At 38.7% G+C, this 27655-nt stretch overlaps 1 protein-coding gene across 2 annotated transcripts in view; it reads left to right on the top strand.

Annotated features, from left to right (window-relative positions):
• The window catches only part of TBCE (tubulin folding cofactor E), a 70373-nt gene that overhangs the window by 19906 nt on the left and 22812 nt on the right, over positions 1 to 27655 (top strand). For both annotated transcript variants that reach the window (XM_014846550.3, XM_014846551.3), the window contains 2 exons: positions 18051 to 18135; positions 26211 to 26396. In XM_014846550.3, the coding sequence (XP_014702036.2) occupies positions 18051 to 18135; positions 26211 to 26396 (271 nt within the window). The remainder of the gene's footprint in view (positions 1 to 18050; positions 18136 to 26210; positions 26397 to 27655) is intronic.

Genomic DNA, 27655 nt, shown 5'->3' with positions numbered 1-27655 from the left:
TAAATAAAAGTTATGTCTTAAAACTGTTTAGATGGAAGTAAAGAAGATGTGCTGAGGTGGTGAGAATAATGCCCCCTCCTCCCCACCTCGGGGCATCATGTTAGGTGACATGGCAGAGGAGAATTCAAGTTGCTACTCAGCTGACTTTAAGATAGGGAGATTATCCAGGCAGTCTCAGCGTAAGCACAGGATCATTAGAAGTGGAGTCAGGAGGCAGAAGAACCACGTCAGAGTGATGTGATGTGAGAAAGTTTCTACTGGCTATTGTTGGTGGGCTTTGAAGATGGAAGGTCACCAGCCAAGGATCACGTGCAGCCTCTAGAAGCTGGAAAAGGCAGGGAAACAGATTCTCCTCTAGAGCCTCTGGAAGGGAACCCAGGTCTGCAGCACCTTGATTTTAGTCCCGTGAGACCCTCTTCAGACCTCTGACCTCCAGAACTGTGAGATAACAAATTTGTATTGTTTTATAGCAGCAATAGGAAACTAACACACATATCCTGCATAACTGTGTGAGGTCTCTAGTGAGATAGCCAGACACTGGTGTCATAAATGCATTTGAAGAGTCTGATTAGAATTGTTTCATGAAATGTGGGGTAAGGAAGCACTCTTTCTAAATTAATGTACTAGTTTATATCCTGTATTTAGAATATGGTTATATGACTAATTTAATGAAATGTTATAAGTAGACCTTTTTTTTTTTTCAGCTGAGGAAGATTAGCCCTGAGCTAACATCTGTGCCAATCCTCTATTTTATATGTAGGTCACCAGCACAGCATGGCTGACAAGTAGTGGAGGTCTGCTCCTGGGATCCAAACTCCCAAACCCAGGCCACCGAAGTGGAGTGCACTAAACTGAACTGCTATGCCATGGGGCTGGCCCCTGGACCTTTTTGTTAATATGCATTTGTATCCTTAGACATTATATATTCATGACATGGTTATTCTCATGTCTGTATACTTGGAGTTGCCTCATATCAATATGTGTATATACTGTATTTATAGGTCCTGTTGGGTGGTTGTCTTCTTGGTGCTTTGCCCTTAGTAATTATTTTCTAATATGATATTATTGCCTGCCTGTATGCAGTGACTAAATTAAATCGTCCTACAGTATTTTGGGTTCCATTTATCCCATACTAACAATGTTACTATTATATTAATGTTAATTTTTTAAAAAATGGTTGAAATATATTTCTTCTAGAATATTATGGAGATATATTATGTTCTACACTCAAGTTATTGATCCTGAATAGCCACTGAAATGCACTGTAACCTATTGAAATGGAAATATTGGCAATTCGAATTTATTCAAGGAACAAGGGCTCATAATTGACTTTTCATGAGAAAAGTGAGAAGTCTGCTTTTGGTCTCTAATATTTTTCTCCATTCTTCACATATTCTTACCAACCTGCATATCAATTTCCTGTCACCAAATTCCAACTTCTTTTTTTTTTTTATTTCGGTCACGTTGGTTTATGACATTATATAAATTTCAGGTGTACGTCGTTCTATTTCTATTTCTATTTCTGTGCAGATTGCATCATGTTCACCACCCAAAGTCTAATTACCGTCCATCCCTGCACACTTGTGCCATGCACCCTTTCACCCTCCACCCTCCCCATTTCCCCTCTGGTAACCGCCAATCCAATCTCCGTTGCTATGTGTTTCTTTGTTGTTGTTTTTACCTTCTACTTATGAGTGAGATCATAGGTATTTGACTTTTCACCCTCTGACTTATTTCACTTAGCATAATACCCTCAAGGTCCATGCATGTTGTCACAAATAGCTGGATTTGAATTCCACCTTCTGACTTGGAACTCTTAACAGATCTGAGCCCACCATGCATATCTCTGATGCCCACCACAAGACTTCTGTCAGATTCATTTTTTTCTTGGTTTTTAGAAAACTATTGTAATTTTCCATGTTGAAAGGAGATTTTTGCTTAGGTCTTAGATGATGTTGTTAAAATCATACATCGCAAGATTTTCTTATAGTTTCATTTAGTAATAGTGCTAATTAATCTTCTGGGACATTCTTGCAGCCTTGCTGCTGTGTTTTCTTTTTCTTTTTTTTAATATTAAAATAATACACGAACATGGTAAAAATATAGTACAGAAGGGCTCATGGTGAAAAGCAGCTGGGTCTAGCTGTGGGTGTTTTTTTCGCTGATTGCCTTCGGTGTTTTCTCGGTTAAGCCTGTTCAATCTGAGGTCACATGTATCTCTTCAGTTACGAGAAATGTTCTTCTAAGATGTCTTTGATAATTTTTACCCTTCTGTTTACCTGCTTTTTCTTTCTGGCACTCCTGTTGGTTGGATATGAGATTTCTTGAATTGATCCCCCACATTCCTTTTTTTCCTTTATTGCAATCTATTTGTTAAAAAGTATGTGGTATTTATCTTGTAAAATTTTCCACATTCTAGATTTTTCTGACATTCCCATGATGTCAGTAACATGTTTTTCTGTCCTCTACATTTCCTGTGTATTGATAGTTATATATAACCTTGATCAGATTCAGGTTTGACTTTTTTTTTGTACAAGTACTTTATAGGTGATGTGTATTTCAATCAGGAAGCACGTAATGTCTGGTCATAACTATTTGTGATGTTAGCAGCTATTGATGAATATTGCTTACATCCAGTATTTCATTTGGGGTTGTAAAGTGGTAAAATTCCAATAATTTTCTTTCTTTTATCAGTCTTCTGATGGGTGAGATAGTAGCTGGACAACTTATTTCATGGAAAACTTCCCTGTGTTAATTACTTGCTTTCCAAAATAATTGGGTGATTAAAAGTCAGGATAAATGTTTGATTCTTTTCTTTATCAGTTTTCATAATAATGAGTCGATTCACTAGAAGACCAATGAACTTAAAAGAGATCTTTATAAAGTCATGGGTTTAAATGTTTGACATGTTTGAGTCTATTGCTGTTATCATTCTTATTGATTATTGATTGTCCCATCTTTGGCCCGTAGGAATCCCTTCAGATTGTCTCCTGAGTACTTTTGATGTGACCCAATGGTTTTTGATAGCTTCCTTTCTGATATGATAAGGAAGCTATCAAATATGCAAGGTTCCTCTTACACATTTCTCGCCCCACATCACCATCAGCCGTTTCTCCAAGAGCTTGATTTCTCTTTTTAGTGGCAAATAGTGTTTGGAGGCCACAGTCTGAGCTCTAGGGGTACCCATTGCTGCTAGGTTGGTCGTTGTTTCTAGGCCTTTTTTAGTGCACAGAGCTGTATTTGTAGGATTAATTTCTGGAAGTAGAGTAGATTTAAGGTTATGTGTATTTTTCTGTATTTATTATAAAAAGTTTCAAATGTACAGAAAAGTAGAGAGAATAGTATGGGGAACACCTGTATATACTTGTTATGTCAACTTAGCAGTTATTAATATATTGCCATATTTGCTTCATTTCTTTTATTTTTTGCCTAAGCATTTTATTTATTTATTTATTTTTAAGATTTTATTTTTTTCCTTTTTCTCCCTAAAGCCCCCCAGTACATAGTTGTATATTCTTTGTTGTGGGTCCTTCTAGTTGTGGCATGTGGGATGCTGCCTCAGCGTGGTTTGATGAGCAGTGCCATGTCCCTGCCCAGGATTCGAACCAACGAAATGCTGGGCCGCCTGCAGCGGAGCACGCGAACTTAACAACTTGGCCATGGGGCCAGCCCCATGCCTAAGCATTTTGAATTAAATAATATAGATAGTGGCATTTCATCCCTAAGTACTTTACTGTGCATCTCTAAAAAGTAAATACATTTTCTTACAAAATAGTATATATATTTTAAACTTAAAGTTTGTTCATCTTGTCGTATTGGTGAGTAGACTTCTTTTAAACTAATAAATAAGCTAAATTATTGAAAAACTTTGTCTTAATTAACCTCTTGGCTTATAGTCCTTGAAGATTAGTCCCAAGGTGGAGTGAGTCCATTCTTAAAAATGGGTGATCATATCATCCTTCAGAATCCTAGGTCTTTTATTCTACTGTTTTTGCCTTCAAAATTCTGCACTAGCTTTTTTCTTGATTAATTTTAGATATGAGTTTCTTGGTATCCCGTATAAAGAAAATCTGTATCTGATCTTTACATTCATTTTTTCTTTCTTTAAAGATTTTGGTTTTCCTTTCTCTCCCCAAATCTCCCCAGTACATAGTTGTATATTTTAGTTGTGGGTCCTTCTAGTTGTGGCATATGGGATGGTGCCTCAGCATGGCCTGATGAGTGGTGCCATGTCCGTGCCCAGGAGCTGAACCAGCGAAACCCTGGGCCACCGAAGTGGAGCGTGTGAACTTAACCACTTGGCCATGGGGCCGGCCCCTATTCCAGAGTTTTTAATGTTCTTTTTTTATAGCCTTTATCGAAATACTGCTACATTGAGAATTCTCTGGTAGCAGATCTCTGCATGGAGTGTGTATAACAGTGCTCTTTTTTGAGCAGTTTGGTCCAGCTTTCAGATAAATCGTGTTTTTGTCCTCCTAATGTAATATGTTTTCATGTTCTGGGAGTAGATGCAAGAAACAGCTACACCTACCAACTGACTGTTGTCTGGAAGAACATTTCAACGTGATGTGAAAACCAAAATCACTGTCTTTAACAGACATGTGATAGTAGTCAGATGAAAAGTTGTAAAAAGTGCAATTAAGTAGGTAATGCGTTATTATTTCAAGATGCATTTTATATCTTATTTATTACTGGGATATAGCTCTGCTTAAAATTTGTTGCATATTTTATTATAGGAGAAATAGCCCTTTGGTAATTTTTAACTTAAAGTGTTTTAGGCCCCCAGTCATCTCTTCCATACTTTATGGTGCAAAAAATTTGGTATTTGGGTGTGTACTTGTTTGAGGCTTTGAACAGGTGTGGGGTTGCTTCCTGAGAGAGAATTCTTGCTCCTGCAAGTTAGTGGTATTTCTGTAGCCCACAATTGTGTCAAAGTGGGTGGCCCTCTACCTCAAAGGGTTGTTATGAGGATTCAGTGAATTTATATATATAAAGCACTTAGAATTGTGCTTGACAGGAAGTAAGAACTTTTTAAATGTTAGAGATTATTATTGTTTTTGCTGTTATGGTTGTTACTGTGAATTAGGAAAAAGTACTCCTTTCTCAGGTCACTTAATTTCCATCTATGGGAAAATCATCAGATTATATTGATTTTTATTAGAGCTTGATACTGCATTGTTATCTGGCAGAAAATTGATGTAATAAATATAAGAATCTATAATTTATGGCCCTTAGTGCCAGAAAGTGTGCTTTTAATAGTCAGATTAAACCATTATCCTTATCACCATGTGCCTTATATCTAGGATTAGCCATATAGAATAGCTGTTCTCCAATTTATTTTAAGTGACTTCAGTTTGAAATTGCTGTCATTTAACTGTAATTAGAAACCTAGCTGAGATAACATCTGTGTAGGAAGGGAAGTCTAAAGCAGTGTGCCTGGGGTCCTTGTTAAAAGTGTAAATCCTCAGGCTCTACACCCAGAGCTTCTAATTTAGTCAGTCGGAGTTATGGTCCAGCACTCTTCATTTTTAACGTGTTCCCTAGACAATTCTGATGCCCCACTTTGAGAATGGTTCTGTTTTTATTCCTTTGTGTAACTGCATTTACAAAACGAAGCTTTCTATCCTGAGCTCTGACTGAGGCTTGAGTTAAGACATAGCCGCTTGTGGAACACCAGTGAATATGTTATGAAGATGTTATCAGGTGTGATGTGTCCTTCATTATCTTATTCTATGCCCCTTATATAAGCGATCCTGTGACACATTACTGTTAGCTCAGAGGCAGGGAAAAAAGGTTTTCTTCTAATGAACTGAGATGTTTCTACCACAGTCATGTATCACTTAACGACATTCTGAGATGTGGTGTTAGGTGAATTTGTTGTGTGCGAACATCACAGAGTGCACTTACACAAACCTACATGATGTAGCCTACTACATACCTAGGCTCTATGGTATAGCCTATTGCTCCTGGGCAGCAAACCTATGCAGCATGTTACTGTCCTGAATGCTGTAGGCAACTGTAACACAAGGACACATCTAAACATAGAAAAGATATGGTAAAAATGTGGTATACAAGATAAAAACTGGTGCCCCTGTGTAGGGCACTTACCCTGAATGGAACCTGCAGGACTGGAAGTTGCTCTGAGTCAGTGAGTGAGTGGTGAGTGAATGTGAAGGCCTGGGACTTTACAAACACTGGACACTGAGGCTACACTAAGTTTTTAAAAAATTTCTTTCTCTCTTTAATAATCAATTACGCTTAGCTTACTGTAACTTTTTTACTTTACAAACTTTAAAATTTTCTAACTTTTCAGCTCTTTTGTAATAACACTTAGCTTAAAACACAAACATGTACAACTGTACAAAAATATTTTCTTTATATCTTTTTTCTATGAGCTTTTTCTATTTAAAAAATTTTTTAGTGTTTTTTACTTTTTACACTTTTCTGTTAAAAACTAAGACACAAACACACACCTTAGCCTAGGCCTACACAGGGTCAGGATCATCAATATCACTGTCTTCTACCTCCACATCTTGTCCCACTGGAAGGTCTTCGGGGCAGTAACATGCATGGAGCCGTCATCTCCTCTAATAGCGGTGCCTTCCTCTGGGGTACCTCCGGAAGGACCTGAAGGTTTGTTTACACAAGCATCCCCACAAACACGTGAGTAATGCGTTACGAGAAGTACGATGTCACTAGGCGATAAGAATTTTTTCAGCTTCATTGTAATCTTATGGGACCACTGTCATATTTGTGGTCCGTCATTGACTGAAACGTCGTTATGCGACATGTGACCATACTGGTCAAGAGAACTGCATCTTCTTTTTCTTGCTACGAGGAAGCTCAGACCTATGTTTTATACTTCATTGCTGTTTTTTCAGTTATTCTCTTCTCTTTTAATGCTTCTTATGCTCCCCACTTCCCTTTCTTTTTTGTATTAATGGCTTTTGATCTTCTGGTACACAGTTTTGTTTTCTCTGAAATTTTTTTTTAATTGTAAGTTATTGCACATCTTTTAAGGACATTCTCAAAGTACAGATTACAAAAACAAGAGGCTGTGTCCAGGTGGCATTAGAATGTTCCTAGGGTAGTGCTGAAAACAACCTACTCCATAATTTCAGAGCCTGAGGTTTTTTAGACTAACCTTGTAGTGACGTGTGTCCAGCTGCTGGAGTACTGAAACCTTGACTTTGTTTCAGCTACAACCCGTTGTCGGTATTTAGAGGCTTGAAGCAGGTGCTTAGAATGAATCGGATTATCAACATCACTTAATGGGGATGGAAGATTCTCTGAATTTCTCAGCCTTGGGGGACTTGAATGTAGTTATGTATCTAAGAAAAAGGAAAGTGTTGGTTATCTCAGGAGTCGGTCAGCCCAGGAAGGCAATGAGCAAAAGGCTCACCAAGGCAGATGTTGGCAGTGCCCGTCTTGGACTTCTCAGGGGAGAGGCAAAAGAACTGGATCCCTGGCGCAGCCCTAGTGTGGCGATGGATCCAGGAGTTACAGCCAGTGGACTTGAAGTAACTCCTATGCTGTTGTGAAGGTCCCTGACTTGTGAGATAGAGGGATCTAGATGTTTTTGCCAAATACCATTCAATATTCCATTTGTTGAACTCTTCTAGTTCGTATTTCATGCTCACCAAGCAATCTTCCGATTATGATGTGGCTCCTTGTATTAGTCTGTTTAGATGGGTAGGATATATGGATCATATAGAATCGTTATTTTTTTTAAAAAATAGACTTTATTTTTTAGAGCAGTTTTAGGTTCACAGCAAAATTGAGCAGAAAATAGAGAGTTCCCATATACCCCTCAACCCCATACATGTACAGCTTCTCCCACTATCAGCATCCCCCATCAGAGTGACACATTTGTTACAATCGGTGCACCTATGCTGACACATCATCACCCAAAGTCCATCATTTACATTAGAGTTCACTCTTGGCGTTGTACATTCTATGGGTTTGGACAAATGTATGATAACATGTATCCACTATTACACTATCACACAGAATAGTTTCCCTGGCCTAAAAATCCCATGTGCTCCTCCTCTTCATCCCTTCCTCCCCGCTAAGCCCTGGCAACCACTGATCTTTTTACTGTCTCCATACTTTTGCCTTTTCCAGAATGTCATATACTTGGAATCATGCAGTATGTAGCCTTTCTGATTGGCTTTTTTCACTTAGTAATATACACTTAAGTTTTCTCCATGTCTTTTTCATGGCTTGACAGCTCATTTCTTTTTAGCACTAAATAATGTTCCATTGTCTGGATGTACAACAGTTTTACCCTGCTTTCAAGTTTAGGCAATTATAAATAAAGCTGCGATAAACATGTGTGTGCAGGCTTTTGTCGAGGACATAAGTTTTCATCTCATTTGAAGTGTAATTGCTGGATGATTGGATTTGTTATTTTTAATTCTTGTGATTTCAGTGAAGTTGGGTATGATTGCAGTTGGTTTTTGCTGTATCTTGATGTCTAGGGAGAGAATAAACTACTCATGTTGGCCAGAATTTTAGGTTTATGTGGACAGTTTTATTTATCATTGTATAAATAAACCTATATTCCAGTGTCTGCTTCAGTCATTTGAGGATTTGAATTTACTAGACTGAGGCTAGGCAGGTTCTTATCACTCATGGCATGCACAAGGCAGAAGCCTGGATCTTACAGTGTTGGGACATGACTGACGGGGTAGTCTGCCCAGCTACCACTTCTGTCTGCTGTCTCACTGTGCTGATTTTTGTACTTGCTACCCTATCTTTAGTGGACTGGCTCCTGGGTAAAAGGTTGCCAAACAATAGATATTCTTCATCAGAGTTCGGCTAATCACAATTGCATATTGGCCTTTCTCTTTCCACCTGTGTCAGCTTGAGAAGTGACTTGTTCTTTGTCATGTGAAAGAGTGGCCTTGTGTTGTGCTTTCTTCTTGGTAATGTCCATTAACTCATTCAGATAGTTTCTATGATAAATAACATTAATTGTATTTTTTTCTTATATAATGGCCTTTATCTGACAAAAAGTGGATTAGGACACAAAAGAATTGTATGCGCGCTAGTACAGGGTCTGGTCCTTTTTTGCTGTGTTCTTTGGGCAAGTATGACATAATAAGAAATATATATTTGGTCTCTGCCCTGAGTTCCTGACGCAGAGTTCCTAAAAGCCATGTAATTTCCTAAGTGATAGGGGTGCTAGGAGCATCTTTTGTTTTAATGTTTGGTCTTTGGCCCCAGTTCCTGACACTAGAGCTGCTAAGGCCCTTGGAATCTCCAGAATGATGAGTGTCTTTTGTATGCTAATGAAAGACTGGTGGCTGGGGCCCCTGGATAGCTTCAGGGTGGGGACGGGTCACAAGAGAGACCACGCCACAGTTAGGAGCTGGAAACTTTCAGCCCCACCCACATCCTCCAGGGAGGGAGGTAGAACTGGAGATTGAGTTAATTATCAATCATGCCTACTTGCTGAAGTCGCCATGAAAATCCCTGAACTGCAGGGTTTGGAGAGCTTCCAGGTTGGTGAGCACATCCACATGCTGGGACGGTGGGGCCCCCCAAACTCTGTAGGGACAGGCTCTTGTACTCAGGACCCTTCTGAATCTCACCATCTGTACCTCATTATCTAGCTATTCATCTGTATCCTGTATTATATCCTTATATTGTAATAAACCGGTAAATGTAAGTAAGTATTTCCCTGAGTTCTGTGAGCCTTCTAGCAAATTATCAAACCTGAGGAAGGGATGTGGAAATTCATGATTTATAACCAGTTGGTGAGAAGTACAAGTGACAACCTGGGACTTGTGACTAGCATCTGAAGTGGGGACAGTCTTGTGGGACTGAGCCCCTAACCTGTGGGGTCTGCATACCTCCGAGCAGTTGGTACAGAATCGAGTTAAACTGCAGGACACGCAGTCTGTGTCCAGCAAGAATTGGAGAATTGCTTGGTGAGGGAGAACCCACATCCAGGGTCAGAAGTGTTGTGAGGTTAGAGAAACAGTTTTCCCTTGAGCAAGTCTCACATTTTCTCTGAGCTTTAGTTTCTTATCTTTAGAGTTGAGCTCTCTCAGTGTATCTCTCCAAGCTTGTTAAATAGGGCTCTGGGGGGAAGCAGGGTAAATAAAGTTCAGGCTCTTCTCCGTGTTGTACAAGAGTTTTACATTAGGGCTCAGCCTCTTTTACGGTCTTTTGTCTTCTTCTCCTGCCCTGTGCCCCTGCAACCCTCTGAGCTCTAGCTACCCTGGATTTTTTGAGGTTCCCTAAACGGCTCGTGAACTCTCACTGTCTTGCCTCAGCTATTTTCCCTTCAGTGTTTACCTCAAATGTTACTACTTCCCTGTGTCATACACCACCCCAGCAATATTACCTGGCTTCTTATCTGTGCTGCCATAACATGCAGACCTACTTTAATACCAGATTTGTTCTTTGTGTAGTGACTGTTAGTTTACACATCTATCCCTGTTAGAAAACTTGAAGATGTGTGGGGGCAAGGCACTGTCTTATTTATTTTACTATCCTGTCAGTTTTTGCTCTTTCTTATTTACTTCCTTCTACTTTCTGTAGGTTTAATCTGCTTGTTTTTTCTCCCCCTAACATTTTGAGACAGCTGATTATTTTCAATCTTTTGTCTAACGTATAAATTTAAGTCTATAAGTTTCTCTCAAATGCAACTTTTAGCTGCAGTCCGCAAATTTTGATATGTAGTATTTTCATTATCATTCTGCTCAAAATATTTTCTGATTTATATTATGCTTTCTTTTTTGATGCAAGGTAATTTAGAATGATATTACTTACTTTCTAAACATGAAGATTTTCTGATGAACTTGTGTTATTAATTTCCAGCTGAATTCCACTGTTGTGTTCAGAGAACCTACTCTGTGATTTCAGTCTTTGCGTTTTTATTTATTTTTTTGTTGTAGTAAAATACACATAACAAAATTTATTTATTTATTTATTTATTTATTTAGTTAGTTATTTTGGTTTAGCCCTGAGCTAACATCTGTGCCAGTCTTCCTCTGTTTTAAATGTGGATCGCCACCACAGCAGGGCTGATGAGTGGAGTCGGTCTGCACCTGGGATCTCAACCCATGAACCCAGGCTGCCAAAGTGGAGCCCGTGGAACTTTAACCACTCAGCCAGGGGACTGGCTCCCATAAAATTTACGTTTTTAAGTGTACAGTTCATTGGCATTAGGTACATTCATACTGTTGTGCAACTATCATTATCATCCATCTCCAGAACATTTTTTAACTTCCTGAACTGAAACTTGGTCCTCATTAAATAATAGTTTCCCATGGGGCCAGCCCAGTGGCACAGCAGTTAAGTGCACGCGTTCCCCTTCTCAGCAGCCTGGGGTTCGCAGGTTCTGATCCCGGGTGCGGACATGGCACCGCTTGGCAGAAGCCATGCTGTGGTAGGCATCCTATGTATAAAGTAGAGGAAGATGGGCATGGATGTTAGCTCAGGGCCAGCCATCCTCAGCAAAAAGAGGAGGATTGGCAGTAGTTAGCTCAGGGCTAATCTTCCTCAAAAAATAGAAAAATAAAAAAAAAAGAATAGTTTCTCATTCTCCCTCTCGCCGCTCCCTGGCAACCACCTCTACTTTCTGTCTCTGTGAATTTGACTACTCTACACACCTTGTGTAAGTGGAATCATACAATATTTGTCCTTTTGTGACTGGTTTATTTCACTTACCATAATGTCCTCAAGGTTCATCCATGTTGTTGCATGTGTCAGAATTTCCTTAGTTTTTAAGGCTTAATAATATTCCATTGTATATTTATCAAAAAGAATAAAATACTTGGGAATTAAATTAACCAAAGAGGTTAAGGAGGAGAAAGACTTGTACAATGAAAACTACAAAACATTGCTGAAAGAAATTAAGAAGACATAAATAAATGAAAGACATCTCATGTTCACAGATTGGAAAAGTTAATATTGTTAAAATGTCAATAATACCCAAAGCAATCTGTGGATTCAGTGCAATCCCTATCAAATCCAACAATGGTTTTGCACACTGTCTTTTAATCACAACCTTTAGTCCATTTTTGGTTCACTTAATTGTTGATAATTTGGGTTTCTATCTACCATCTTACTATTTGCTTTCTATTTGTCTTGCCTATGCTCTGTTCTTTGTTTCTTATTTTATTTTTCCTCTATATTAATTTGGTAGTTATACATTTTTTATTGTTTACTGGTTACTCTAGAGATTAAAACATGCATCTTTGACTTTATGTGCTCCTCTTTGGCAGCCTGGGGTTTGCAGGTTTGGACCCTGGGTGCAGACCTACACACTGCTCATCAAGCAGTGCTGTGGTGGCATCCCACATACAAAATAGAGGAAGATTGGCATGGATGTTAGCTCAGGGCCAATCTACCTCACCAAAAAAAAAAAGTCTAATAAAAATTAGTAACTTTATCTCTTCCTGACTCATGCAAAGACCTTAGAACACTGGAACACTGATTCCACTCACCCACTTCCTAACTCGTGTGGGATATTTTCATCTAGGTATGTTTTAAACCCAAAGAGCTGAAATTATTATTACTTTATATCGTCAATATTAGTTTAATTCATCCATATATTTACTTTTTTGTTGCCCTTCATTCCCCTCTATAGCCTCAGGCTTCCATCTGGGATAATTTTCTTTCTCCTTGAGGATCACCCCTATGAATTTTTCTTTGCTGAAATTGCCTTTATGTTGCCTTCATTTTTCTTAATTTTAAAATTGTGGTTACATACATATAAAACATGAAATTTGCCATTTTGACCATTTTTTCATTAACATTTTAAATTGTCATAAAATATGTATAACATACAATTTACCATTTTAACCTTTTTACAATAGACCTTATTGGGGCTGGCCCCATGGCCGAGTGGTTAAGTTTGTGTGCTCTGCTTCAGCGGCTCAGGGTTTCGTTGGTTCAGATCCTGGGTGCAGACATGGCATCACTCATCAAGCCACGCTGAGGTGACGTCCCATGTGGCAAAGCCAGAAGGACCTACGATTGGAATATACAACCATGTACTGGGAGAGTTTGGGGAGAAGAAGAAGAAGAAAAAAAGAAGATTGGCAACAGATGTTAGCACAGGTGCCAATTTTTATTAAAATAGACCTTATTTTTTAGACTAGTTTTAGGTTCACAGCAAAACTGAATGATAAATGTGCACAGACTTCCTGTACACCTCCTGCCCTCACACATACATAGTCTCCCTCATTAGCAGCATCCCCTACCAGACTGGGTCATGTGTTACAATTGATGAACCTATGTTGATAGATTGTTACCACTCTAAGTCCATAGTTTACATGAGATGACACCAAAAGCAAAGGGAACAAAAGCAAAAATAAGCAAGTGGGACTACATCAAACTAAAAACCTTCTGCACAGCAAAGGAAACCACCAACAAAGTGGAAAGGGAGAAAATATTTGCAAATCATATACCTGATAAGGGGTTAATATCCAAAATACATAAAGAACTCACCCTCAATAGCAAAAAAAAAAAAAATCCGATTAAAAAATGAGCAGAGAATCTTTTTTTTTTTTTGCCTCCTTCTTCTCCCCAAACCCCCAGTACATAGTTGTATATTCTAGTTGTAGGTCCTTCTGGTTGTGCTATGTGGGACGCCTCCTCAGCATGGCTTGATGAGCGGTGGCATGCTGGTGCCCAAGATCCGAACCAGTGAAACCCTGGGCCACCAAAGGAGAGCAGGTGTATTTAACCACTCAGCCACCACCGAGCAGAGGATCTCATCTGCTGAGTGGACATATTGGAGTTCGCTCTCAGTGTCATGTATTCTATGGGTTTTGGACAAATTTATAATGACATGTAACATACAGAGTAGGTTCACTGCCCTAAAGACTCTCTGCTTTGCTTATTCATCTCTCCCTCTCCTCTAACCATTTTAACATTTTAAATTATTTATTTGTGGTAAAACATATATAAAGTAAAATTTACCATCTTAACTATTTTTAAGTGTACAGTTAAATAGTGACGACTTTAGGTGCCTCATATAAGTAGACTCATACAGCATTTGTCCTTTTGGGATGACTTATTTCACTTAGCATGATGTCTTCAAAGTTCATCCGTGTAGCATGTGTGAGGGCTTCATTCCTTTTTATGGCTGAATACTATTCCATTGTATGTACATCACATCTTGTTTTTCTGTTCATGTGTTGATGGACATTTGGGTTATTTCTACCTTTTGGCTATTGTAAGTAATGCTGCAGTGAATAATGGTGTACAGGTATCTGTTTGAGTCCCTATTTCAGTGCTTTTGTTTATGTACCTATAGGTAGAATTGCCAGATCGTATGATAATTCTCTTTAGCTTTTTGAGGGACCACCAACCTGTTTTCCACAGTGGCAACACCATTTTACCTTCCCACCAGTGGTGTATGAGTGTTTCAAATTCTCTACATCCTTGTTAACACTTGTTACTTTACATTGTTTTGATTATAGCCATCCTGGTAGGTGCAAAGTGGTATCTCATTGTGGTTTTTATTTGCCTTTCCCTAATGATTAATGATGTTGAGCATCTTTTCATGGGTTCATTGGCCATTTGTTTATCTTCTTTGGAGAAATGACTATTCAAGTCCTTTGTTCATGTTTCAGTTGGGTTGTCTTTTTGCTGTTGAGTTTTAGGACTTTGTTATATATTCTAGATATTAAGCCCTTATCAGGTTTGTGATTTACAAATATTTTCTCCCATTCTATAGGTTGTCTTTTCTCGTTCTTGATAATGTCCTTTGATGTACAAAAGTGTTTAATTTTTATGAAGTCCAATTTATCTATTTTTTCTTTTGTTGCTTGTGTTTTGGTGTCATATCTAAGAATCCATTGCCAAATCCATGGTCATGAAGATTTACCTCAAAGTTTTCTTCTAAGAGTTTTATGATTTTAGTTCTTATACTTAGGTTGTTGATCTGTGTTGAGTTAATTTTCATATATGATGTGAGGTAGGAGTCTAAATTCATTCTTTCGCATGTGGATATCTAGTTGTCTCAGCACTATTTGTTGAGGACGCTGTCCTTTGAGTGGACTTGGAACCTTTGTTCAAAATCAAATGACCATGTATGGGTTTATTCCTGGACTCTCAATTCTATATATCTAACTTTATGCCAGTACCACATTGTTTTGATCACAGCAGTTTTGTAGTAAGTTTTGAAAATGGAAAGTGTGAGTCCTCTGACTTTATTCTTATTTTTCAAGATGGATTTGTTCATTCAGAGCCCCTTGTTTGCCTTCACTTTTTTGAAGGATATTTTCACCAATTACAGTGTTCCAGATCACCATTATTTTCTTTCAGTATTTTGAAGATATCATTCATTTGTCTTCTTGCTTTTGCTGTTTCTATGGAAAAGTCAGCTTTTGGTCTGGTCGTTCTCCTTTGGTGATAATCTGTTTCCTCTCCCCTATCCTGAGCTATTTTAAGATTTTTCTTTTTGTCTTACGTATGTGGCAATTTTACTATAATATCCCTGGGTGTGGTTTTCTTTGCATTTTTACAATTTGTTGTTCTTAGAGCTTCTTAAATTTGTGGCTTGATGGCTTTCCTTAGTTTTGTTTTCAGTCATTAGTAATTAGTCATTAGTCATTAGACTAATTAGTCATTAGTAATAGTCTCAGTCGTATTTCAAAGATTGCTTCTTCCATGATCTCTCTCTACTTTCTTTTTTTTTTTTTTTTTTTTTTAAAGATTTTATTTTTTCCTTTTTCTTCCCAAAGCCCCCCGGTACATAGTTGTGTATTCTTCGTTGTGGGTTCCTCTAGTTGTGGCATGTGGGACGCTGCCTCAGCGTGGTCTGACGAGCAGTGCCATGTCTGCGCCCAGGATTCGAACCGACGAAACACTGGGCCGCCTGCAGCGGAGCGCGCGAACTTAACCACTCGGCCACGGGGCCAGCCCTCTCTACTTTCTTTTTGGGACTCCAGTTATAGATATGGTAGACCTTTTCATTGTATCTTCTATGTCTTTTATACCCTAGTTTGTGTTTCTCATCACTTGTCACTGTGCTTCCTTCTGTATATATTTTTTTCAGACCTGTTTTTTTCCCTCATTACATATAATCTGTTGTAAAATTCTATCCATTGGATTATAATTTGAATTATTGAAATTTTCAGTCCCAGAATTTCCATTTAGCGTGTTAAAAACATAGTTTTAAAATTTTCTGCTGAAATTCTCAAGTTTATCTTTTGTTTTCTTGAAAATATTAAACATAGTTAAAACTCCGCTTTGCAGATGCCTGATGGATCTATTTCTGCTGGCTGTTGTTTTTCTTGGTTTTCATATAGTCTTATCTTTTTCTATGCTTGGTTATTTTTGTTTGAGTGCCAGATACTGATTATGAAAAATTACAGTTTGAACTTTTCCGTGGTGTTGTCTTCCTCCAGAGAGGACTAAAGTTTCCTCTGGCAGATGGCGAGGGTCAGTAGCAATCCCAGACCGCTCTAAACGAGTCTGGGAATGAGATGATTTCGAGTCGGCCTTCCATCTCTACAAGGGCCAGTCTCTTTAGAGTTGGTTCCTCCTTACTCTTGGGATGAAGGCATTTCAAGCCCCAGCACAAACCTAGAAAGTTGCTCAGCGATCTCCATCTTCCCAAGAGGCTATGAGTTTCAGTATTGATCTCTTAGCACTTCAAATCTGTCCAAAGCTCTCGTCAGCTTTTTAGTTTTTCAGCTTTTTCTACCAGAATCAGCAGATGCCTCAAGGGGAAAAAGTTGCTCTAAAAGTTCAAGCCTTTGGGTTTCCCTCTTCTCCCGAGTATTAGCTTTGTAATTCTTCACTGCCTTGTTAGCTCTTGGTGCTTTCAAAGAGACATTTTATGTGTATGCCTATTTTTTAAATTGTGGTAAATTATACATAACTAAATTTACCATTTTAACCATTTTTAAGTAGTAATTCAGTGGTATTAAGTACAGCAATGCAGAAGAGTTCCAATTTCTTCACATCCTTGCCAACCCTTGTTATTTTCTGTTTTGTTTTGTTTTTTGACATTGACCATCCTAGTTTGTGTAAAATGATTTTTAAAAATAGTTTATCCAGCTTTTCTAGTTGTTCTCAGCAGGAAGATAGATTCAGATGTGAAACTCTCTGTCTTAATTATTTTTGCACCTAGCACAGTGCTGTATACATAACATAAGGGAGGAGAGAAGATAAAGAAAATGCTCTAAAAACTGTAAGGTGCTATGCAAATATTAGATATGAATTAAAGATAGCATCATATGAATCAGCCATAAAAAAAGACAAATTCATCCCATTTGCAATGACATGGAAGGACCTGGAGGGAATTATGCTAAGTGAAATAAGCCAGTCTGAGAAAGACAAACACCATGATTTCACTCATATGTAGAATATAAACAAACACATGGACAAAGAAAACAGTTCAGTTACCAGGGAAGGGGGGTGGGGGGTGGGCACAGGGGGTGAAGGGGAGCACTTATGTAGTGACCGTCAAGAAATAACGTACAACTGAAATCTTATGTTGATGTAAACTATTATGAACTCAATAATAAAAAAAAGATGGCATAGTATGATGGGTAAGTTTTGACTTCTAGAGTTAGAATGACTTGAATTTGAAGATGTGTGACTTTGGGCAAGTTATTTTACCTTTATTGAATAAGAATACTGTATATAGAGAGAATTTTATTTTATGCAAAGCAGATTACTAGACCAGGACTCAAAAAAATGTGTGTTTGTCCAGGAACTGGTAAAAAGAGGATAATAATACTTCCTTTACAAAGATGAAATTGTTGTAAGGATAACATGAGATAATGCAAATAAGAGTTTCTGTCATTTAGTAAGTGCTCAATAAATTTAAGGCATTGTTGTTTTCTAAATTGTGATTTTTGTTTTTGTTGGTTTTTTAAGCCAAATATGCTATTGCATTTGGTGATTGAAGTCCTGAGTCTAAGGTTAACTTGTTCCTTCCCAAAGACATTTCTTTCTCCCCCAGTTGTGTCTGTGTGATATGGTTTCTATTGCAAACTGTATTTGCTTGCAGAAAAATGGAGCATTATCTCTGTCATCATTTATTGCTCATTTGGTTTTTCTCATTCTGCTAGGATTCTGGTTAGGAGTGGAATGGGACAATCCCGAGAGAGGAAAGCATGATGGAAGCCATGAAGGGACTGTATATTTTAAATGCAGGTAATTTTTCATTATGAATCTGCATGGTTATTTAGGATAATATTTAATAGTTGAATAAAGAAGAAGAAATGGTTGACTCTTGGTGTATTCTAAAAAGACAATTCTGTGTGTAGAGTTTTTTTCCTGTTTTTAAAACTCTGACTCTTAACCTTACAAATGGGGTTGCTTTCTTTGTCCTTTTTGTGTTTTTATCCTTTGACAGTTTTTTTTAATTGGATGAATATAAACATTTCTCATTGATTCATTAATAATTTAAAATCCATTAAATGAATAATAGAAAAAAGAAATAGCCTAGATATCCAATAAGAAGCAGTCGATTAAACAAAATGCAGAACATCCAAATAGTGGAATGCTAGGCCACCGTTAAAAAAACCTTTTGTCATGAAAAGAGTTACCCATTATATTGCATATCTACTAATCTTTTTAACTGCTTGATTTCAGAGAAACTGCGTGAAGCTCTGAAAAGGACGGTGGGGAATTTCAGGCAGAGTCTATCTTTTAAATTTCTGTTGTTTGTTTTCCTTAGGTTTCAGTTTCTCAAAAGGATCTCTTAATATTAAGCTTATTTTCTTTAAATGTGGTAGAGTGAACACAATCCTGGCCTGGAAATGAAGGGACCTCCAACTCTACTTTTAGCAATCTTTATGACTCTGAACGAGACTAAACTTACCAACCTCTAAAATGAAGGCAAAAATTAGATAATAACAAAATACATTTCCTAGTCCACCGTTTGGTACTTTTAGAAGTCAGGATAGAAGCAGCAGCATATTCCTAGGAACACGCCAGCTGTGACGGCAGACGTGGAACGGGGCCAGCTCAGAATCTGTCAAGAGTTCGTGGAGGATGGAGGGAGCACTTTGTGTGTTTAAGGAGGTGTGGAAATGGAAATTTCCTAGCCTGGCCTGTTGATCCCTTACTACCTGACCGTGACCTCACAAAACCTCCAGTGGAGGAACTTTTCCTGTGGAGCCTGCCCCAGCACACTTCCCTCTTCTGCCCAAATTGTCCATGATTACATGGTCCTTTTTCTTTTTCTTTTTTTTGAGGAAGATTAGCCCTGAGCTAACTACTGCCAGTCCTCCTCTTTTTTGCTGAGGGAGCCTGGCCCTGAGCTAACATCGTGCCCATCTTCCTCTACTTTATATGTGGGACACCTACCACAGCATGGCATGCCAAGCGGTGCCATGTCCGCACCGGGGATCCAAACCAGCGAACCCCCGGCTGCCGAGAAGCAGAACGTGCGAACTTAACCTCTGCGCCACCGGGCAGGTCCCCATTACATGGTCCTTAATGGTCTCTGGATATGGCGATATTTTCAGTCTTGGTTACTCTGAGCAGAAAAATCAAGACTTGATTCAGTCCCAGCAGATCTGGGATTTGCCCTGAAGTGCTGATGGGAGGCCTCAGTTCAGGGGCCTAGACACAACATTTGCTTTCTGATCCTTGGAATAAGCATTTCCTTCCTTAATTGTGTCTTCTTGAATAGTCATGGCTGAGCATTTGCATATTGAAATACATATTATTATAAATTTCTTTCATTTCATAGAAAAGAGCATTTTGTCGACTTTAAAATCCTATATGGGTGGGTAATGTTATCTATGAATTAGGTTTCAGAAGATTTTGGGGGCAGTAATAAAGGGAGCTTTGGGTCTGATGTGGTGGAGAACCGCTGGTCTAGACTAAAGGAATTGCCTTGTCCTTTATTAATGCTTATATTGGTATTGATTGGAACATGACTTCAACTAGTAAAGATTATACCAATATCTTAGAATCTCTAAATCAGGAAAAACAGATTACACCATGTGTATTTTTTATTAAGCTAATTCAGATCTCTTACCAAGAAGTCATATATACTTCTTCCTTTTTGAGAAATTCACTGGAGTCTTTTTTTTAAAAAAAATATTTTATTTTTCCTTTTTCTCTCCTAAGCCCTCAAATACGTAGATGTTTATTTTTAGTTGTAGGTCCTTCTAGTTGGGACATGTGGGACGCCACCTCAGCATGGCCTGATGAGCAGTGGCATGTCTGCACTCAGGGTCTGAACTGGTGAAACCCTGGGCCGCCGAAGCAGAGCGTGCAAACTTAACCACTTGGCCACAGAGCCGGCCTAATGCTTTTTTTTTCTTTTGGTAAGGAAGATTGGCCCTGATGACTTTTGCTGTGGTAGGCATGCCACATATTAAAGTAGAGGAAGATGGGCACGGATGTTAGCTCAGGGCCAGGCTTCCTCAGCAAAAAGAGGAGGACTGGCTGTAGTTAGCTCAGGGCTAATATTCCTCAAAAAAAAAATAATAATAATATGAATCAGAAGTTGTCATATTATAGCAGAACTAGGATTCCCATCTCTTCAGAAGCATGTTAATAGCAAATGGCTGATAGTGTGTTAGATATATAAGAATGTAGTTATGCACTTTGGCACATAAATCTTTTAAAAGTTACCTGGCTATCCTTTGTACTGGAAGCAAAGGATATCGGGGTATATTGAGTGGGATGCTTGCTGAGCTCAGCGTCTGGGGTCTCCCAGCATCCCGGGTGGGTAGGGTGATACTCTGCTGTGGGGGTTAGGTCTTGACTCTCGGCAACAAAACTTTAGAATAGACAGTGTGGTTTTCAAGGCCCAGCTCATGGCATACATTCTTCACAGTGGATTTTTCCTCCCACCAGTTCAGTTCATGTTAATCTCACGAGACTCCAGTTTGGAGTAGAATGACATTTGCAAGGGGCTAACCTCCATTTTAACAGTGACCTTAAAGAAGAATATAGCCTTAACCCAGGGAATAAACATTTTTACAGTTAGCTTGCAGTGTTTCTGTATTTTATCATGTTTGTTCCTTATTCTGATTCTTTGAGGTGGTTATGACAGGTGTTATTAATATCTTTCAGGATGACCAGATGTGGTAATGGGTTATGAATATAGCATGAAAAACTGGAGTTGAGCTAAAATCCTGGCTGTGGACTCCTCTTCATTGTAGGTCTCTAAAAATAGGGTAGATATTTTTTCTTCTTGAATAGTTGGTGTGACACTGTCAGAAGAGGATTAGGGAGTGGACCAGACCAGCTCATAAAGCCCCTCTAAACGTGAGTTTTGATAATTCATGTCACTCTTTAGTTTCATTCTGATCTTTCCTCTTATTATAACCTAAGGTAAATATGGCAATCTCCTGAGCTATTATGATAATTAAAATTTGTGACACTATCAATTAATAGTAGTTGACAAGTTTATCCCAGATTCATGGCTGTGAAGCAGTCATCAGTGTCTTTCCCAGGTGTTTCTGTTCTCCGTCTCGTCTTTTGAGGAGTTGAGAGGCTCAGTTAGGGGTCATCAACCTTGAAGTTCTCTCGACCTTGTCCCTGGAGAGCAGAGTGAGTGCCAGTTTTTTTCTTTCAACCTCAACTAGAGAGTATACTCTAAACAGAGCTGTGTGGGTCAGTATTCCACCACTCAGCTTTTATTTAAAGTGTTCTCTTTCCAAGCAATTATATGATTTCTCTTTTCCGGTAAGGAAGAAAGCGTACAGTGTGACTTTTCTTCTCTACTAGTGAATGGAATCTAACTTTAGTGCTTGGCATCAGAGGGGACATACTGTCTAGACTGTGTCCATAATACTAAATAACTTAAAAAATGGAAGTCCCTTGGGCTAGCCCCAGTGGCCTAGTGGTTGAGTTTGGCGCACTCCACTTCAGCGGCCTCGGTTTGGTTCCCAGGCATGGACCTACACCACTCGTCTGTCAGCGGCCATGCTGTGGTGGCAGCTCATATACAAAAAGAGGAAGATTGGCAACGGATGTTAGCTCAGGCAAATCTTCCTCAGGGGGAGAAAAAAAAGGAAGTCCCTTGATTTACTCATCCTGTGTGTGTCATCATATTGTTGTAAAGTGTCTTGAGGTTCTTGAATGAGCGTTAATGGATCAGTATAAAATGTCCTTTTGGTATGGTGTAAAGTGTTAGAGAAATTTTTTTTTTTTAAATCACTAAATGTGCTGATAGTGTACAGGCAAGGCATGTCTCTGCAAGCTGAAGAGAGAGATTTCATTTTTGAAAGCCTCCCACAAATCAGGGCAAAATAAAAATTGTGTCACTCAGAAGCAGTCTGCAAAAAGACGCTTATCTACTGGGCTGTTTTTCTGTGGGGAAAATGAGTTACCAAGTCAATTCTTTAGCTATTACAGCAATGTACAGTGAATGAAAGTGAACATTCCTCCTCTCATGATGAACTGAAAAGGCTCTACATGGGCCTGTAACTAACAGGGTATCAAGACGAACGACATTTATCAGAAACTCCTCAGAGACCCAGCCTTTCCCAGCACGTAGAGCCCCAACCAGAAAGATGCTTACTATGGGAGTTTGGAATCTGTTGGGGATCCTTTACCTTTGAGTAGTAGTGCCAGATTCAGCAAATAAAGATAAAAAATGCACAGTGAAATTTGGATTTCAGATAAACAGTAAATAATTTTTTAGTATAAGTATGGGACACACATGGGACATACTTATATTGAAGAATGATTGGCTAGTTCAGATTTAGCTGGGCATCCTGAATTCTGACAACCCTCCTGGGGATGTAGGGCAGCCTGAATCTCGATTACAGGGCTTCCTGAGAGTCTTCCATTTCTGCAAAGCCATGGTCAGGATTTTCTTTGCTAGCAGCATCTGTAATTGGTGGGCAGAGCAGGGAGGAACTTGAACAAGCCAAATGCTTACGAGAGAAATAAATTTGGACTCTCCTGCCGCCACTCCCTCCCCCCTCCCAAGTTTTTCTCTTTAGACAGAGTTCAGAATTTCAGTGTTTGAATGCAACATCTTGATATTAATCTAGAATCTCAGGGAGTCTATGTGAATTATTAGCTTCTCTCTGGAGATTTATTGTTATCGAGAGGCACTCATTCAGCCAGCATTTTTCATTATTTGCTGGGCTGTTTTGTTTTCTAAGAAACCTGCCAGGAATGTTTCAGAGGACACTGATCTTTGATGTTCTCCTTTGATCTGTAAAGGGCATGGCATCTACTTAGCAACTACCCAGCACCATTCCTAACTCCTTTCATCTGCCTGCAGCCAAACTACACAGCAACAAAGATCTCTCCTTGAATTGTTCATTACCACTGTTTTAAAAATTTAGGACAGAAGTGAAAACCATGGCATTTGTTTTGCGTTGTTGCCTTCTCGTTTATTGTAAATGTCCTAATTTTAAAATTTGCGCTCTCAAACTTATTTTTTTCATTTAAATACATAATATTTTTATATCAATTATATTGAGGTGTAATTTACATACAATAAAATGCATAGATTATAAACATACAATTGGATGAGTTTTGACAATCGCATCCACCTGTGAAATCCGTGTACCAATCTCAGGATATAGGATATTCTCCCCAGAGAATCCCCTCGTGTCCCTTCTCAGTCTCCCTCAAGGTTGGAGGCAGCCACTATTCTGATTTTTGTCACCGTAAATTAGTGTTGCCTCTTCTAGAACTTGCATAAATGGAATCGTACAGTGTGCGCCCTTGTGTGTGTGACTTCTTTTGTTCATCATGACGTCTGTGAGGATTCCTCCTTGCTGTCGCATGTAGCTCATTAGTAGTTCATCCCCTTTGTTGCTGAGTGGTATTCCATGAATGAATATGCCACAATTTGTTTAATCCATTTATCTGTTAATGGCCTTTGTTGGAGTTTTTTCCAGTTTTTGGCTAATATGAATATTCATGTAGGTTCTCTGTGTGGACATATGTCCTTATTCCTCCTGGGTAAATGTATAGAAGTGGCATTGCTGTATCACAGGGTAGGTGTGTGGTTAACTATATAAAAAATTACTCGATTGTTTTCCAGAGTACATTTTACTCTTTGACTAGCAACGTGTGAAAGTTCCAGTTGCTTCCTTCCCTTGCCAATCTTTGGTATTATTAGTCTTTTTAAACTAAATTTTTTAAATTTTATCGACTTTACATTGGATTATAGCATTATGTAAATTTCAGGTGTACCACATTATATTTCCACTTCTGTATAGACTGCATCATGTTCACCACCGAGTCTAGTTTTTAATCCGTTACCATACATATATGCCACTTTACCCCTTTCGCCCTCACTCCACCCTCTTCCCCTCTGGTAACCACCAATCTGTTCTTGTAACTATGTATTTGTTTGTTTCTTTATCTTCCAGATATGAGTGAAATGATACAGCGTTTGTCTTTCTCTGTCTTATTTTGCTTAGCATAATACCCTCAAGGTCCATCCATGTCGTTGCAAATGGCACTATTTCATCTTTTGTTATGGCTGAGTAGTATTCCATTGTGTGTGGAATACTATTGGATACACACATATACACATACACACACACATATATAAATACACACACATCTCACATCTTCTTTGTCTTGTGCCCTTGATGGGCACAGTCTGTGCTCACTGACCTCTCACTCTCTGGAACTCACCCCATCAGGCTTTTGCCTACTGTTCCCCCACAGCTGCTCCCACCAAGTTACCTTCCGTTTGCTAGATTCGCTGGCCAGCCTCAGCTGTCACCTTCCAGGCCTTCATAGCACTGGATACAATTGTCCACTTTCTTCAGTGGCTTCTAGGACCACAGTCTCTGGGGTTCTAATGACCTCCAGGCCACTTCTTGCCTGTGGCATCACTTCTGACTTTTTCGGATCACAAGTTCTTTCACCATCTGGTAATCTCTATAGACCCGCTTCCCAGAAAAAACTTTATCTGTTTATATTGACAAAATTTATCATCAATATTAGTTTTCATCCTTTGTAATTACAGTGACTTCTAGAAAGGTTTAAGAGTTAAAGGTTGTAAGCTGAAATAGTATTTATAATAGAATTTTTGGAAATTCATATGTTTCGTCATTTATTCTCTAAAGTGATCAGATAACATTAACATTTACAACTGTTTTATAGGTGATACTTAGATTTCCCTGAAAATAAGGTATCGTTGCTATGATGTAATGCTGAAATTCAATGGATCTAAAGACCTATTTTGAATCTCTTGGAAAGCCTGACAGAGTGGTCATTACATACAGCAATATAATTAATATTTCCATTAAATCCTGCTGGAGATCATTACTAAAAATTGCTATAGAACCTGAATATAGATTGTGGTAAAATATCCTATATTTCTGTAGAATTCTTCCCACATGGGCTATTTTAGCTCCATAGTTAAGCTGTTAAACTGTATTTAGTTCAAGTTTATCGTTTAAAAGATATTGTGCATAATTCTGTTAACCCCAAATGTTTTCATTTCTTTCTGTCCTTATTTAAACTTTGTCTATCTATAAATAGAATTTCTCTGTAGTTATGTCGTGTACAGTCTGTTTCAACTTTTAGAAATCTCAACATTATTTTGTGAGTAATCTTATTAAGTGTTATAGCTAGAATTTTTTAATGAGTCATCTGTCTGGTTTACTCAATAGTTTATATCCACTGGGCATTTTAATGATTTCCAAACTATTATACAGAATCTTTGTAAAATGGAATTTTGTTTTTGTTTCAAAATTATTGCCTGCCAACAGATTCTCAGGAGCATGATTACACAATCAAAAACAAAGCTGACCTTGCAGTCTTTGAGGTGTTATGATTTTTTCTTTATTTTCTGCCAGTTTTGTTGAAAATAGTTTCGTTATTTGAATTTGCATTTCTTAATCATTGGCAAAGTAAAACTTTCCCCCAGGGATTTAATATTTTTGTTTCCTCTTATGCGAATTATCTGTTCCATATTTCTTGTCTGTTTACCTATTGGGATTTTATGCACTTGCATAAGCTCACAACCCTTTATGATCAATCATATTGATTATACATTTTTTTTAGTATATTATTTTCCCTTTTATGCTGATTTTGATTTTTCAGCATACAGAAAATTTTGAAAACCTTCAGAACATTGCCTTTATGGCCATTTCTTGGGTGATATTTTTTCTTTCTTTTTAAATGTATTGATTGCTTCTATTTGCCTCTATGTTTGTAAACAAATTTGTAAACGCAGACGTTTTATGTTTGTGGCAGACTGACAGTTTAGAAAGGAGTTTTGCATGTGTCACCTTATTTAAATGTCCCCGTGGATGATTATTTCCCTCCTTTTCCAGGCACCCAACAGGAGGATCCTTTATTCGTCCAAACAAAGTGAATTTTGGAGTAGACTTTCTTACTGCACTTAAGAACCGTTACGTGTTAGAAGATGGACCAGAGGAAGACGGCAAAGAGCAAATTGTTACAATTGGAAATAGAACTGTGCAAACTGTTGGTTTTGACTCTGTTATAAAACGGCAAAGGTAAGTGGAATGGATAATGGTGGGGCTGGCTTTCACAGTTTCATCAAGGCTCAGGGTTTAAGTTCACCTCACTGTATGTTGACACCCAGAACTTTGCTCCCAAACTGCTCTATCCTTTTTGCACAAACAGCAAACTGAAATCAGAGGCATCCGGGGATCGAGTGTTCAGGGAAATTAAAATCCTTATGTTAGCACAGGGATGTTGGACTTTTCTAGATTGGTATTAAAACATTGATTTGCCCATTATTAGTATTTATACCATACTATCTTGTATGACCGATTATTAAGTAACTAAAGTTGACAGTTTGGTCCTTTTCTATTTCATGGTGACATTTCTCGCTGGATGATAAGTCAGAAATGGAGACAGAGGTCTGAGTTGTTACCTGTGCCCTAGCACGCGGCACCATCTAGTGCCGAGTCGTTCCCGTCTCGGGCTGTGCACGCTTACCACCTGGAGCACCTTTGAAACATGCAGAATCCTGGTCCCACACCTACTGAATCAGAATACCGTGGGCTCTTGCTTTTAAGAAGTATCCCAAATTAGTATGTAGCGGTCTGAGGGGCACTAATAATGCATTTTACAACTGCTGAGTCCGAACGTTCTCTGTTCCCTGAAACTCTCTGTACACGGTAATTGTGCAGAGGCTCCCTGCTCGTTCTGATGAACTGAATCAGAGAGAGGGGAGCTGAAATCCACACAGAAGCACTCACAACGCCACGAGACCTCCCAGGTTAAGCCGCTTTAGTGGTGGTCAGTGCTGTGGTGGTTGACCCTGACTTGGATGACGCATCCTAGTGGTGACCCCTGGTGGCCACCGTGGAGAGTAGATTTGAAGCCACTTGGCATAGGCCGGCAGTCTTCTCCTTTGTTTTTAAAATAAGAGAATTAAACTGTGGGTTGGTTCAAAGTAAATTTCTTTGCTATCTTTTTGTTGCTGTTGTTGTTATTAGGATTTAACATAGTACAAAAATTAAAATGCACATGGTGTATAATGTTGAAGAATAAATTCATTTTGTGATACTTCTGCTTTTTGGCATAGATGACCAGCATTAAAAAAAAACGAAACTCGGGGCCGGCCCGGTGGCACAGCAGTTAAGATCACGCGTTCCTCTTCGGTGGCCTGGGGTTCACCAGTTTGGATCCCGGGTGTGGACATGGCACTGCTTGGCAAAAGCCATGCTGTGGTAGGCATCCCACGTAGAAAGTAGAGGAAGATGGGCATGGATGTTAGCTCAGGGCCACTCTTCCTCAACAAAAA

Source organism: Equus asinus, chromosome 2, assembly GCF_041296235.1.
Source record: "Equus asinus isolate D_3611 breed Donkey chromosome 2, EquAss-T2T_v2, whole genome shotgun sequence".
Lineage (NCBI taxonomy): Eukaryota > Metazoa > Chordata > Mammalia > Perissodactyla > Equidae > Equus > Equus asinus.
The sequence above is the reverse complement of the archived record's forward strand: the minus strand, read 5'-3'. Positions and strand labels throughout refer to the sequence as shown.